General features: G+C 41.4%; 1 protein-coding gene across 1 annotated transcript in view; it reads right to left on the reverse strand.

The window, feature by feature from the left end:
* Positions 1–15473, reverse strand: part of LOC122564342 (protein Jumonji-like) — a 438171-nt gene extending 422698 nt beyond the window's left edge. Inside the window, exons 1-2 of the mRNA XM_043719074.1 lie at positions 15361–15473; positions 14891–15061 (exon numbers count right to left, since the gene is read on the reverse strand). Of these exons, the coding sequence (XP_043575009.1) occupies positions 14891–14935 (45 nt within the window). The 5' untranslated portion in view covers positions 14936–15061; positions 15361–15473. The remainder of the gene's footprint in view (positions 1–14890; positions 15062–15360) is intronic.
* Positions 15474–15818: the final 345 nt, after the last annotated feature.

The following is a 15818-nucleotide window of genomic DNA, read 5'->3' on the forward strand; positions in this document are numbered from 1 at the left end:
TGTAGCCCATATGCTGCAGGTAAACCCAATGTCCTTAGAGGGAATTCCAGGATTTGAACCCAACGACAGTGAAGGAATTGTGGTATACTTCCAAGCCATGATACAGAGTGGTGCAGGTAGTGGTGTTCCCATGTATTTGCTGCCTTTGTCCTTCTAGATAGAAGTGGTTGTGGGTTTGAAAGGTGCTGTTTACAAATGAGGGGTTGACCTGGTGAAACTAGAAAACAGGACTTGTGCGCCAAACAGTCTAAGCAGCCAGTGACAGAGCTAAGCAATTCACAAGCAACGGATCAGATCAAATAATGAATGGTGGTGGACAATTAAAGAACTCACTGAAAACGATAGCTACACAAACATCTCAATAATGGAGGAGCCCAGGAGCTCAGGGTTAGCACTGCTGCCTCATAACAATCCGGGTTCGATTCCAGCCTCAGGTGGCTGTCTCTGCGGAGTTTGCGCATTCTCCCAATGTCTGCGTGGATTTCCTCCCACAATCAAAAAATGTACAGGTTAGGTGAACTGGCAATGCTAAATTGCCCATAGTGGTCAGGGATATGTAGGTTAGATGCATTCGTCAGGGGGAAATGGGTCAGGGTGGGATACTCTTTGGAGGGACGGTGTGGACTTGTTGGGCCAAATGGCCTGTTTCCACACTGTAGGGATTCTACGATTAGTATAAAATAGAAGGCTGAATCACTTGGGAGGCCTAGTGGTGTTAGTCGTTAGACTGTTAATGCAGAGACCCAGGTAATGTTCTGGGGACCAGGGTTCGAATCCTGCCATGGCAGATAGTGGAATTTGAATTCGGTAAAATCTGGAAGAAAAAGAATCTAATGATGACCATGAACCCATTGTTAATTGGTGAAAAATCCCATCTGGTTCACTCGTGCCCTTTAGGGAAGGAAACTACCACTCTTACCTGGTCTGGCCTAAACGTGGCTCCAGACCCAGAGCAATGTGGTTGACTCTGAGCAATTAGGGATGTTTTACATTACATTACAATGTGGAAACAGGCCCTTCGGCCCAACAAGTCCACACCGACCCGCCGAAGCGAAACCCACCCATACCTCCACATTTACCCCTTACTTAACACTATGGGCAATTTAGCATGGCCAATTCACCTGACCCTGCACATCTTTGGACTGTGGGAGAAAACCGGAGCACCCGGAGGAAACCCACGCAGACACAGGGAGAACGTGCAAACTCCACACAGTCAGTCGCCTGAGGCGGGAATAAATGGGTAATAAATGCTGGCTTTGCCAGTGAAGCCCCGCCCTCATCCTGCGAACAAACATTAAAAAAACTTCAGCCAGAAGTGTCGAATGCATGATCCATCCAGATGTCACCAGCATCACAAATATCACTTTTTATACAATGGAGTGCTTCACATTGGCTATCAAGAAAGGGTGGAGGTCACTGGATACCACAAAAAGTTTTAGGCCCTGACAACATTCCAGCAACATTACTGAAAGCTAGGTTTCATTCCAACTATAACACTGGCATCTACATGACCCTACGGAAAATTGCCCTGGTATGCCCTGTACGCAAAAATCAACACAAATCTAACCCAGTCAATTAGTCCCCCGTCAGTCTACTCCTGATCATCAGCAGAGTAAAGGACAGGGTCATCAAAAGTGCTATATAGTTTGTGTCCTGGTAGTGCCACTTGCTTCTGAAGTCATTACAGTCTTGGTTGAGACACTGACAAAAATAAAGTAGCTGCATTCTGGAGGGAGGTGAGTGTGACAACCCACATTTGACAGAATGTGGCATCAAGAAGCTCTAGCAAAACTCTTCACTTGCTGAAGCTATACCTGGTACAAAAAAGATGGCTATGGTTATTCGCAGTCAGTCATGTTCACTTCAGACCGTCAATGTATTGTCCTTGGCCCAACCATCTTCAACTGCTTCATCAATGACCTACCGCTCCTCAAAAGGTCAGAAGTGGGTACTTTAGTGATGACGCCACAATGTTTAGCACCATTTGCAACTGCCAGATACTAAAATAGTCCATGTCCAAATGCAATAACACCTGGACAATATCTGGGCATGGGCTAAAATGTGGCAAGTAACATTGCATCACAAAAGTGCTAAGCAATGACCATTAGCAACAAGAAAGAACCTATTCATCAACCCTTGACATTCAATGGCATCACCACTGAATCTCTCACTGTTAATATCCTGAGGGTTACAATTGACCAGGATTAAGCATATGGAGTACTAATGGCTATAAGAGGTCCGAGACTAAACATTTTGCAGCAAGTGACTGACCTGCTAACCCGCCAAAGATTAACCACCATCTACAAGGCATAAGTCAGGAATGCTATGGAATGCTCTCCACATGTTTGGATGAGTGCAGCTCCAACAATACAAAAAGCTTTACACCATCCAGGACAAAACATCTACAAACACACAATCTCCACCGCTGACAAGCAACAAGGTGTACTACAGAAATTTACAAGGCTCCTCAGACAACATCTTTCATCTAGAATAAGGGGAACATTTATATGGAAGATCACCACCTGCTTCGAGGGGAACTAGCCAGTCTCAAACTTGGAAATGTATCACTGTTGTTTGGTCAAAATCCTGGAATTCCCTCCCTAAAAGCCGTGTGAATTTGGCTGCACCACATGGGCTGCAGCAGTTCCAGAAAGCAGGTCATCACTAGCATAGTGAGCATCTTTCAACAATCAAAAACACTGCATTGATTAATTGATTGCAGCACCAGGAACAAAATCAACAATTACTATTTATTTTTCTTGAGGCTTAAGTATAATAAAGTCATCATAGCCTTACCAGATCACAGGGCTGCTCTCTCATTAGAGAGAAATGACTAGTGGTGATTTAACCAGGAGGTCACCACGCCTCAGGCAAGTAAAAGGCATTGAGGAGAGTCCTTCACGGTAACCTCAGCCAGTATGGGAATTGAACCCACGCTGTTGGCATTAGCATGTATTGGAAACCAGCCAGTCAACGTAGCTAACCGACCCCATGGCTTAAGTAAAGGATTGAAAACTTTTATCAAAAGTTTGTCAGAGAAGTTAAATTGATTGTAAAATCGATTTTAAGTCAGTGTAAATAACAGATTCTGTGGGGTGAGGGGTGGCTGAAGGAATCATGTTTATGATTTTAGGTAATCCAAAATGTTTTTAAGATTGCAAGTAATCTCTCAGGGACAAAAAAAACTTTATACATTTATTCATGCAGTTCTTATTCTATTCTACCATTCATAATAAAAAATACACTCACTCTGCTTAAGGTTTAATTTAAATTACAGATCCTTGTAATAAAATGTTGGGAAGAATGAAAAACTGAGGTCATAATGCACAATCTACAAATGCAGCTGGAGTTTTCCCCAATGTTAAATATTGGTGAATTTTGGGAAAGGCACATATCAGCATTCAAATATCTTTCTCTAACCACAAAAATAAAAAATACAATTAGGAATAATGTTTAAATTAGCCTGCAACATACTGTGCTATCATGTCTTTAATTATCCAGAGTACAATTTTATAGCAACTAAGCAGATGCCACTGATTTGATCGACAAGGTACTGGGCAAAATAAAACTGCTGCAATCAATATCTACCAAGTCATCATATTTGCACATCAATGAACTAATTATCCAACTTGCATAGAAAATCACTCATGCTATACAAATCAGACACCACTTTCCTTCATAAAATTAAACAGCAAAAACCTCAAGGACTTTACAGTTGCTCTGACTTGCTCTGTCATTTGCACAATAGGAATGGCAAGTTGAATTCACCACAATTTACATCCTAAAGAAAATAATTCAATTAATAACTATTGAGAGCACAGATGGGAAGAAAACACCCAGCAACTTAGAAACTTGACAATTTTCACTCACAGTCATGCACGGTGTATAAATACAATGAAGTAACAAAAAATTCACATTGCTCATGATAGGAAAATAATATAATTAAACTGGATTTTTACTGCACAAGCCAACATCCCAAAAAGATTTGACATGCAGGATGTCTGGGAAAACATTTGCATTCTCAACCTGTTGGCAAGTTTTTCCACTGGAAAAGCAAAGTGACAGCAGTCTCAAATCATCCCAAGAGACTTTGAACTATGTTAATATACTTCACCTAATGCAAGAAGAGCAACAATCATCTTTAAATAATAGTGATGAATGAGCAAAAGCAAAGTAACCAGAACTCAGCCAAGTAGTTAGTGAGCAATCTTAAGAAATGGAAGGGAATGTTATGAAACTGATAAAAATTTGTTTGCAACTTGGTCAGTCACACAAGTTTTATTGTAGCTGCTGTAAAGTTCAAAAGCTCTATAAAAAAGTTTAGATCAATGAAAATTAAGAAACTGAAGCAGGCCTTCTTCTACTAGGAAGAGATCAAAGCATTTCTGTATAAATTAACTGCCTCAATATAGCAACCGCGCTCACCGCAAACTGACATTGTTCATGGATTTTACCATCTTTATTAAAGAAGCAGGAAATATTAATTGTTTACTTGGAAAGCCATCCCTTTCCTCAGAAGTTACAAACATCCTTCGCTGCACCTTGAAGAACTTTATTGTTTTACCTCTCGAAGGATGGCATGGCGGCTCAGTGGTTAGCACTGATGCCTCACAGCACCTGGAACCAGAGTTTGATTCCTGGGTTCAACAATCTGTGTTGAGTTTGTACATTCTCTCTGCATCGGCTATTTGCTACACAGTCCAAAGATACGCAGGTCAGGTGGATTAGCCATGGGAAATGCAGGGTGTTAGGGATAGGTATGGGGATTGGGTCTTTTGGAGGGTGTGTTGACTCAATGGGCCAAAATGGCCTGCTTCCACGCTGTATGATTCTATGATCCTGCCCAACAGATCATATGAAATACTTGTTGTTATTTAACCCACTTCCAGGCACTAATTTTAAATTTACAGCACGTTGATTTCCATTTACAGCTTAAGTCCTAATTTCCTGGGATGCTTTGAAGTCATCTCAAGTTATCTGAAAACAAAATACTTACCTTCTCCCTCTAATAAAAATTTCCCCCATAAGGTCATTTGAAGCCTTGCTGAATATATAACAGGCACCAAATACTCTCCTGTTATTCAAGTCTGATTCTTTTGCATCCAAGAGCTTTATGGTAATGTTCACACTGCACTGGCTCATTAATGAAAAGTGATGACCTGGAGGAGGAATTCCTATCTTAAAACAAAGTTACTTGATGATCCACGGATGCTATTTTATTCAAAGGCTATTAATGGAACCTAGGACCTTACTACTCATTGGGTTCCTATTGAAATCACTGAATGGAATGGTCTTATCCTTAAAACATTTTCTCCCCTTTAACGTTAAGGATCAACAAATGTTGTCTAGTGGCAGACCAACATTGCCAAATAGCAACTGCAATGTTAGAATAATCTGCTAGTATCCAGATATTAGACTAACAACATATAACTTGATATCAAATTCTTGACAAAGGCTACAACATTTGTATGGTTGTTTTTAATACCTATGATGAATCTTCTCATTAGTCACGTAATGGCCTGACAATAAGCTAGGGAAGTTACAAATATGACATCACTACGATATGTCCTGTTCCACCAAGATGACAGACCAGAGTTGGCAGCATCACGGTTTTTAATGAGGATCTCAGTTGATGTTATTACTGGACAAGTCAGATCCCAGACTAAAATCATACTTAATAAATATATTTTGTGGTTTTAATGAGGTGGGTCTTTCACTGAAACGCAAGCACATAATATTGCAAATTTAGGCTGAACAGTAAAAATATGTATTATGCAGAAAAGAAACTCGAATAAACAATTTGATTTGATTATTAACAAAAGCGCAACTTTAAAAGATCTGAAACATGTTAAATTACAATCCTATTAATCCCAACAGCACCTCTTTGCAATACTCAAACACCAAAAAGAGAATTTCCTTCTCTATCACACACTGGGTTTGACTTAGCTATGGCTCAAGTTGCCCAACTTTGAGAATCTGATTGCCTCATCTAGAATTTTCATGCAACCAAGCTCAGACCTTCTCAGCTTCAAAAGAATTATTTCAGGATTTTAACCAAATATTTCTGATCTCTAGCTTTAAAACTAAACTCCTTACAGTTAGGTAATCTATTTATGAACAGCTCTAAACTAAACTAAACTAAACTACTATCTCCCTTCTTTTGGAATGTTTTGTACATTCAGCTTCAGCCAAAACTTCTGGAAACATGAAAATAAAATAGCTTATTTTAAGCTATAGCTGTTTTCACTCAGCCAAAAAACAAACAAACACACACAGGATCCTTCTGTCTGAAACCTAGTGCACAATTGTGTACTCTTTTCACTCAAAAGTCACCAAATGAAAACAAAACCCCATTACTCTATAGGAAAAGACTCATTGTTTTAATAAAAATTGCCATGGTTACAGAAATATTTGAGTCAATCATTAACCCTCTTCATAAAATGCTGTCCAAATCTATATGCCATTGTCCAAACTCTAAGACAAATACTTTAACATGAATCACACTCTTACACAGTATACAGTTAAGAGGGAGTTGCCTTGAAAATCTACAATGTGGAATCTGAAGTCAATGAGGACTCACAGCATAAGTCATACAAGGATTAAGAAACCTCTTGCCCCATCTTGACTGAGGAATTAACACTATATTGAACATTCTTGGAAGAAGGTATTATGGAGGGTGGTAAGGACACAACATGAAGTCCCCTACCCAGAGTACAATGTCTATCATCAAGGGCAGCTCACTAATAGTACCAGGCTGGTTGAATCCCAAAGGGCATGGGTCCACAGTAGGTGGTAAGGAAGTCAAGAGGGAAAAAAAAACACTTTGTCATGCCCTCAATCTACCAGTTGCAGATGACAGTATCAGTAGTAATCACCATGGAATCATTCTGAAGCCTAAGAACTGTCTTCACATTCAGAAAACCCTCCCATCACTCTCTGGTTCCATCACCATATTTAATAGAATCGACTTCAAACAGATCAAGCAACTCAAAGTCAAGCATTCATGAGGCACTGAGAGTCATTAGCAGAACTGTACTTAACTACAATCTGTAAGCTTATAGTTGGCATTCCTCCCCTGTGCTTACCATTATCGTCAAGCCAGGAGATCAACCCTGGAGCAAGACGACTGTGGGAGGGCATATTAATAGCAAAAAGCATGCCCAAAATCAAGGTGTCAACTGGTGAAGCTCCAGATGACCACTTGCATACCAAACAGAAGCAACAGCATTGAGAGTTGCAATCCCACAAATAACTTATCAGAAAGAAGTTCTGTAGTCTTGCCCAGTCTAACTGGTGGTCAATTAAATACCTGATAGAACTAGGTTGTTCCACAAATATACCATACCAACAATGGCAGAGACCAGCATATCAATGCAAAAAGACAAGGCTTAAGTATATACATCAATATGCAGCCAGAAGTGCCAAACAGACACTAAATAAAAACAATACACATTTTGATTCAACTTGTTCATGAAATGTTCTGAACAGGTGAGACGTGAACTCAAGCCCCCGGCTCAGAGGCAGGAACACTACTTTTAGCAGTATGTGGAGGTCTCTCGTCCTGCTGTGCCCTCAGCGTGGACTTCCGGTCTTGAGGTGATTCCTCGAGTACAGACCCACCATGGCTAAGCACTTAAGATAGACTGTAAGGTTTGAACTTTATTTCTTCTTTCTCTACTTAAAAACTAAGAAGGTCTGCAATGTGTGGTTAACTTTATTCTCAAAACTCTGTACCAAGGTACTTATTCCTAAGATAGTGCCTTGTGTGGCGACTTTTGACTGCACTCCTGTACTTTTGTTCTTTACACATGACAATAAAATCAACCACTGCATCACAAGCATTATGTTGTTACATGGTCATACTCTTTTCTTAACTACATAACAGGGCTGCATATGAATTCAATTCCAAAACAGCAAATAAATTCCCACCACAAAACACCAAAGTGCTCATTTAAATTCTGCTGCAAACAATTCTTCATAAATTTCATGGTAAAGATCTTATTTGACAATGTTGTAAGGAAGGACCTCAAGAAGTTTAATAACCACCCAAAAAGAAACAGGACAAAGCTCTGTAAGAAAATACCTCAAAATAGGAAATTAAAGAGTATTCCTATGTTTCAATGTGTGCATTAGTACCTTTAGGTGTCAGACTTGAGTCAACAACTAGTGATCTTGACAGTCTGAACGTCACGAGTTTAAACTCAATCCCAGGGATTTAAACAAAATCTAGGCTGACACGGAGTGTCAGTCAGCAGCACAATCTTTCAGATGCATTAAACCAAAGCCCTATGTGCCTCAAAGATCGCAGTACACCACTAATGGCAGTGGGGACGTTACCTATGCTCTTTATATCTTTAATTTAACAGCACCACGAACAGATTGTCTGACCGTTTATGGGACCTTGGCTAAATCACAAGGATTAGTCTTCAACAGTAGGCATTAAAAGGACTTTAGGACATCCCTAAATTGACTAAGACATGATATTATTTGTGCAATAAAGGATACACCAAGTAATTTGTATGTATTTGATACCTTTCACATGTTTACACTGGCCTGACGGATATAGCCAATTTATACAAATCAAGATAAATGACCAGTTAATCTTTTTGTTGGTACCGATTGAAACAAAAAAAACTTGCATTTACATAGTGTCTTTCACAACCACAGGAACAAGGTCACGTGGTGCAATGGTAGTGCCCTACCTCTAGGCCTTGTTCAGAGATGTTATTACACAACTCTGATACAAATAGCACCAGAGTTGCATAATAACTTCTCAGAAGAAATTGATTAGAAAATATATCCCAAAGCATCAATGAATTACTTCCTATTTTGAAACATAGCCACAGTTGCATTGCTGGAAGCACAGAAGTCAATTTGGGGACTGCATGCTCCAACAAACAGTAATATGGTAAAGAGAGTAATTTTTTTGTGACATTGATTGAGGGATAAATGTTGGTCTACATATCAGGGATAGCTCTGTCTCCTACTCTGAAATGATGCTGTGGTGTTCAGATAAATGCATCGTTAAAAGATAGCAACTCTGAAGGAGAAGCACTTGAATGTTAGTTTTGATTTTCATCAAGTCCTGGACTGGGCACACTGATATGGAGTGAAATTCACATGGTCAGGAAAGTTCTAACATCATCAAAAATCCAACATCCGACAATTGGAGTCACAATGCCTTTTCAAAAATATGGAGCCGTTAAACTGAATTGGGAAGGGCATCTTTAAACCATAAAGGATCATGCCACTTTGGCACTGATCCTTAAGTAGAATGACCGTTGAAACCGTGTGGACCTGTTACTTGAAGATTATAAAATTTAAAGGCTAATATCCTGCATGCAGCACAAAAAGCATTTCTCACCCAAACACTCACCAAAAATTTACAAATTTAAACTAATCGAGGCATTTCTCCTGTGTACAAAATAGTTTGAATGTGTAATTATTTCTTTTTGTTCTCCCTCGCTGATTCTTTTCACCCTAACCCTCCCCTCCAATTCTCATCCTAGTGTCTGCTCCAAGATTACTGCAGGTGGCAGTTTACTCCACACTAATTTGCATTAAGGATTTTCTCCAAACATGGCTTTCCTGCTTTTCTGCCTTTGTTATGGTTTTACTTAGCAGAGTCATTTCAGGATGTTCTGAACAGTGAGAACTGGACAGCTTCCTCAACACAAGACAACTGGTATACTGCTAATTCTGGCATCAAAAATAGCCATTTGGATACAGAACTGGCTCAAAGGTAGAAGATGGTGGCGGATTTCGTATCAAACTAGAGGCCTGTGACCAGCAGTGTGCCACAAGGATCAGTGCTGGGTCCACTTTTTTTCACATTTTATATAAATAATATGTATGTGAACATAGGAGGTATGGAAAGTTTGCAGATGAAACCAAAATTGGAGGTGTCGTGGTCAGCCAAGATGGTTACCCCACAGTACAAAAGGATCTTGATCAGATGGATCAATGAGTAGCAGAAGGAGTTTAATTTAGATAAATGCTTGAGATGTGTTTGGTATGCTTTCCTTTATTGGTCAGTGCATTGAGATAGGAATTGGCAGGTCACGTTGTGGCTATGGGATTTTGGTTAGGCCACTATTGGAGTACTGCATGCAATTTTGGTCCCCCTGCTGTAGGAAAAAGGTTAATGAAACTTGAACGGGTTCTGAAAAGGTTTATAATGATGTTGCCAGGGTTGGAGGGTTTGAGCTACAGGGAGAGGCTGAGTAGGCTTAGGCTGTTTTGCCCAGAGTGTTGGAGAATGAGGGGTGACCTTATAGAGGTTTATAAAATCATGAGGGGCACAAATAGGATGAATAGACAATGTCTTTTCCCCAAGATGGGAAATCAAAAACTAGAGAGCATGGGGAGATTTAAGAGGGATCTATGGGGCAACGTCTTCATGCAAAGGATGATGCATGTATGGAATGAGCTGCCAGAGGAAGTGGTGGTGGCTGGTACAATTACAACATTTAAAGGCATCTGTGTGGATATATGAATAGAAAGGGTTTAGAGGGATATGGGCTAATTGCTGGAAAATGGGCCCAGATTAATTTATGACATGGTGGTGCTGGGTTGGACAAGGTCGAAAATCACATGACAGTAGGTTATAGTCCAACAGATTTGTTTGAAATCTGTTGGACTATAACCTGGTGTCGTGTGAATTTTGACAGATTAATTTAGGATATCTGGTCAGCATGGTCGAATTAGACCAAAGGGTCTGTCTCCATGCTGTATAGCTCTATGATTCTAAGAGCTGAGCTCCAATGTGGCAGAATGCACATTTATTTTGCAAAGCAAATTCCACAGCCATAAAAAATGAGCAAGTACATGTTCAATCGCGAATTGACGGATGGGCGGGGACAGGGTGGAAACCGCCTTGCCGGACTGTACAAGCAATCTCGCTGTAATCCACACATGAAAAAAACCTCTCTTGTTTTATCGTTTCCTGGTTTAATACTATTATCATGTCAGTTGTGTATTTTAGAAATTACTTTCTAACAGATTGGATCAACAACACTTATTTAAAATGCTGCATCTAAAACTGAGCTTAGCACCAACAGTAAACATTAAAAGCCAAAAATTAATGTAGGACTGTGGAATATTCCTTGTTCCAATCCAAATCAAGTTCCTCCCCACAACTCTTTCTCTGTTACTTCAATGACATCATTGGTGCTGCTCCTCCCTCTTGTCTGGAATTGGAAATATTTATCAATTTTGCTTTCAATTGACACCATGCTGTCCCCTTCACTTGGACCATCATAGGCACTTCCTTTCCCTTCTTTATAACATCTCTGTTGCCATCTCAGTGGATAGGTTGGCAGTGATATGTCTTTACACATTAGAATGGAGGCTTTACAGGACATATTTTCCAAGTTTTTCTATCTCATCTGTTCTGACGATGCCAACGTTTGTGGGGGTCTCTCAAATGTCCAACATTTTCCTCAACTAAGGATTCCCTAACTGAGGTTGACAGGGCCCTCATATTTCTCACACTTCTGCTCTCACCCCTTCCCTTTCTTCCCACAATACTAAGACAGTCCCCATGGTCCTCACTTTCACTCCACCAGACCCCACATTCAAAAGGATCATAAGTTGCCAAATCAGGCAGCTCCATTAGGATTCCATCACCAAACAAACATTTCCCTCCTTGTCAGCCTTTCATAGGGATGGTTCCTTCCAGGAGACCCTGGTCCATTCTTCCCCACATCCCTTGCCCCATGCAATCGCAGGAGATGTAACACCTGTCCCTTTACTTCCTCCCTCCTTATTATCCAAGAACCTAAACATACCTTCCCAAGTGAAGCAGCAATATACCCGCACTTCACTCAAACTAGTCTACTGTATTCACCTGTCATAACATGGCTTCCTCTGCACTGGGGAGATGAAATTCAGACTGGGTGATATCACTGTAGAACATCTGTCTGCAAAATCTCTCCTGAGCTTCCAGTTAGTTGCCTTCCACTTCAATAGGCCATCATGTTTCCTGGTCAACATTTCCATCTCAGGCCTACTTAAATGTTCCAGTGAAGCTCAGCGCAAGCAGGAAAACAGCATTTCATTTTCCACTTAGGGACCGTTCAACCATCAGGACTCAGTGTCGATTTCAATCATTTTAGGACCTGAGCACCTTTACCCACCCCTACACCCCTGGCTTTGTCAATGCATGGGATGCTTTCATCACATCCATCCGATTTTCACTCCTGACTCTGCTTTCTCTTCACAGATACTGCCAGACCCAGAGTTTTTGCAGCAATTCAGGTTTGAAACACATAAAAAAAAGTATTCTTATGATGCAGCAACTCAGAACACCTCTTGTCTCAGAGAAAACGGTGAATCTATCTTAAGGGGAAAGGATTCTTTCGTATGACATGCAGCTTTAATCACTCCAACACAAGAACAAATGGATATACTCTTCATTTACATTCATGTATTTTACATTTCAATAGCACTCATTTCCGTGTTTAAAACAAACACCATGCACGTCGCAGACCACTGGACAGCAGGTGAACAAAAATGGTGGTGGAGCGGAAGAGAAAAAGCAACAAGATCAGAAAAAGCAACAAGATCAGAAAAAGGCTAAACATGGCTATACATCCTAAGAAGTTCAAATGCATCAGGTAACAGAAACTGGAAGATTAGGTTAGAATTGCACACCTACTGCTATTCTATAGCATGTTTCAGTTGCTGGGTGGAACACATACCGTTCAAGATAAATTAGCTCTCAAGTCGCTTTAGTTAATATATGAGAAATTCGTTGCGAAAGCAGACAGCCTACTCCGTTCTATTATGCAAATTTAAAGAAATGCAATCAATGATTGGGAGCTCCTGCCTCCATGTATATGCAAAGCAACAAGTCATGAAGTTTATTAGGTCTGCAAACAGGCACTTTTCCTCACTATATTAACCCAAACTTACACAGAAATCTTCATAAAATAATCAATTCGTCATTTAACACGTTGCTCACGTAAAATATATCTACAAAGGAATGACGCAGGCCAAATTGAGAACAGAACCATTAGAGTACACGTAATCATGTATAGGATAAGAAATCAATTTGTTGCAGTGCTCGCACCGTCAGGAAGAAGCGCAGACTTCAGAAACATTTCCTTTTTGTGAATTAAAACTTAGTCACGTGGGGCGGACGCCGCTTCCGCGAAAGCCAGCACGGCTCCGCCCCCTCGCCATTGTGACATCACAGAAGACGGCTCCCTCCCCCCGGTTTCCGGGCCGCGCTGACGTCACACTCGGCTCGCGGCCGACACGGCGTTGGAGCGGCTCCGCGTGCCGGACCTGTTGCAGCCTCGGGCACCGCTCCGGACAACAACCGCTCGCGCCATCCCTCCACCCCCCCCCGCCCAAAGAAAACCCGGTCAACCGCCTTCGGTCTACGCGCAAAACATAAACTTTACACACTCTTTTATTCCCCCTCCCCTTTTCTTTTGTTCTGAAGCTTTTTCCACTCAATGTTGAGTGGAAGAGACAAAAACATCGCACTGATTGCTTTTTAAAATCGTGGTGTTTTTCTGTCTCCCCTCAATAAACTTAAGCGAAGACTTCTCTGCAATGCGTCGTGTGTGTGTTTTTTTTTAAATACATTCCAGTTTGTGTGTGTTTTTGTTGTTGTTTCCGTGATGCCACATGCACGCTGACGGTCGCTTTCTTACCAATTCAGCAATTTGACAAGTTAGAGACGGACAATAGAGGGTCAGGGAGGGACCGAGCTGAAGGGGAGATCATTTTGGGGTTTTTTTTTTGGCGGGGTGTCGCTATCTGGCGAAGCTTGTGGAACTGGTCGAAGTCAGTGCAATCTTTAATGGAACCGAGTTGTGTGTTAAAAGAGTAGGGAACGTGTCACCTTCCTCGTTTAAACACTGCCGTCTGCCGAGTCAGAGGTCACCGCAAATCCAAAAAATTAAACTCACGAGGGGGAGGGAGGGAGGAAGAAAAGAAACCTTTCCGATCCAAACTGTAATGGAAGCCTTTCAAACATCTGCAATCTCTCCACTTCTCCATTACCTAAAGGCTCTGAATAATTCACATCCGCCGACTGCAGACAGTAACCCTTTCTTTGAAGAATGGTGGTTGGAGAAGGGGGGGGGTTAAAGAAACGAGAATGCAAACATTGCACAGTGTGACCATGTGGCAAACAGCAAAAATCAAAAAAAAAGGAACTAACCTCAAACCTTTTCTCCGCGCAACTTGTTATTAAAAACCCAAACAAAACAGGGCAGAGAGAAATGGTGGAACTGTAGTCCAGATGTGAAGGGGGGGGGGGGAAGAACCTGCTTGGAAATAAGAGTTTGACAACAAGGCAATGCAGGTTGCCATTAATCCCAGCAGAAACAAACGGTGGCGGCAGAAAGATCCAAAATGGGGGGCAAAGCGGTGCTGGCCTGGCCTGGCCGGGCCGAGCCGGGCCGGGCCGGGGGGGGAGCAATCGTGTGGAGGAGCAAGAGCCTGGCGTCGATGGATCACCAGGCGAACAAACAACTCAAGTACTGGTTGGAGAAGCATGATCGCTTCCCCTTCCCTCCTCGGAATCAAGCTTCGCAAAATACAACAAACAGGCCTGATCAACAACCACTTTAAAAAAATACATAAATTAGATGTGATCGGGCAAGGGACGGGCCGGACTGTCACCGAAACACACACTCCCCTCTGTGGATAGCAACATAAAGAGATAATCCATTAAAAACAAACACATAATTGTCCCTACGTTTGGGGAAATAAAACGAGAGCCATACAATGGGGATACCTTACAGCATTAGCGGCCAAAAATCATAAACAAAAAAAAAATATGCCTCGCGCTAACAAGGGCATAATGTTGAAGCCTAACGACCTCCTTCGGGGGAAAAAAAAACGATCTTTTCAAACTTCTCAAGTCACTTACTAATCTTTTGTGAATTATATTCCTCTTGGGTCTTTCTCTGGTCATCCTGTTGTCCCAATTTTCTTTGCGAGGAGGAGAAAATTCCACATGAATCAATCTCGTCGATGTGGATAAGCCCTGGCTGGTCTATATTTACAAAGCTCCCTCTCCGTGCTGGCCGTGCTTGCTCTCCTTTTGATTAAATCCGAAGTTGGGAGGGAGGAAAAAAATAAATAATTCACTTCAATAAAACATCTCTCTTTTTTTTTCAGAACAACATAGCTCGTCGGCACCAGGTACAATTACTGTTCCCGAGCAACACGAAAATGACAAAGTAAAAAATAAGCTACGTATGGTGAAGTTACATCTTGGATAAGAAAAAAAAACATGGGGGGGGAGAGAGAGAAGGGGAATAAAATAATATAGTCACGTTCTGTACAGAGACAGACGAGAGTCTCAAACACACACACACAACTCAAGCTCATACTCACACTCCCACCAATCACATCCCTTTAACTTTAAATGGCTACGTTAGGACGCTCCCGGCCACGCACACTCAGTGTAGCCCCTGTCGGAAAGCTCATGAGCTGCAGTATTGCCTGGGACTTCCCTTTTACCGTCTCCGTCATTCTCTGCGCTCTTCTATCTCTCTCTCTCTCGAATCGATCTGTCTTTCTTCGCTACGCTGCGTCACTCTCCTCTCACCGTATCCTTCTGTGAACGCACAAAACGCGTACAACTTGCATTCGCATAGCGCCTTTCACAATCTGCAACCAATGAACTGCTCTCCTAAAAAGTGAAGTATTGCAGGAAATGCAAGCTCGACTCAGCAAGGTCCCACGACGTGATAGTGACCAGAGAATTCTTTTGCTGGTTGAGGGATAAATATTTTTAGAAATACTCTACCCTTCATCAGAATAGTACCATGAAACTTTGTATTTTTGTTTGC

Source organism: Chiloscyllium plagiosum, chromosome 29, assembly GCF_004010195.1.
Source record: "Chiloscyllium plagiosum isolate BGI_BamShark_2017 chromosome 29, ASM401019v2, whole genome shotgun sequence".
In the NCBI taxonomy this organism is placed as follows: Eukaryota; Metazoa; Chordata; class Chondrichthyes; order Orectolobiformes; family Hemiscylliidae; genus Chiloscyllium; species Chiloscyllium plagiosum.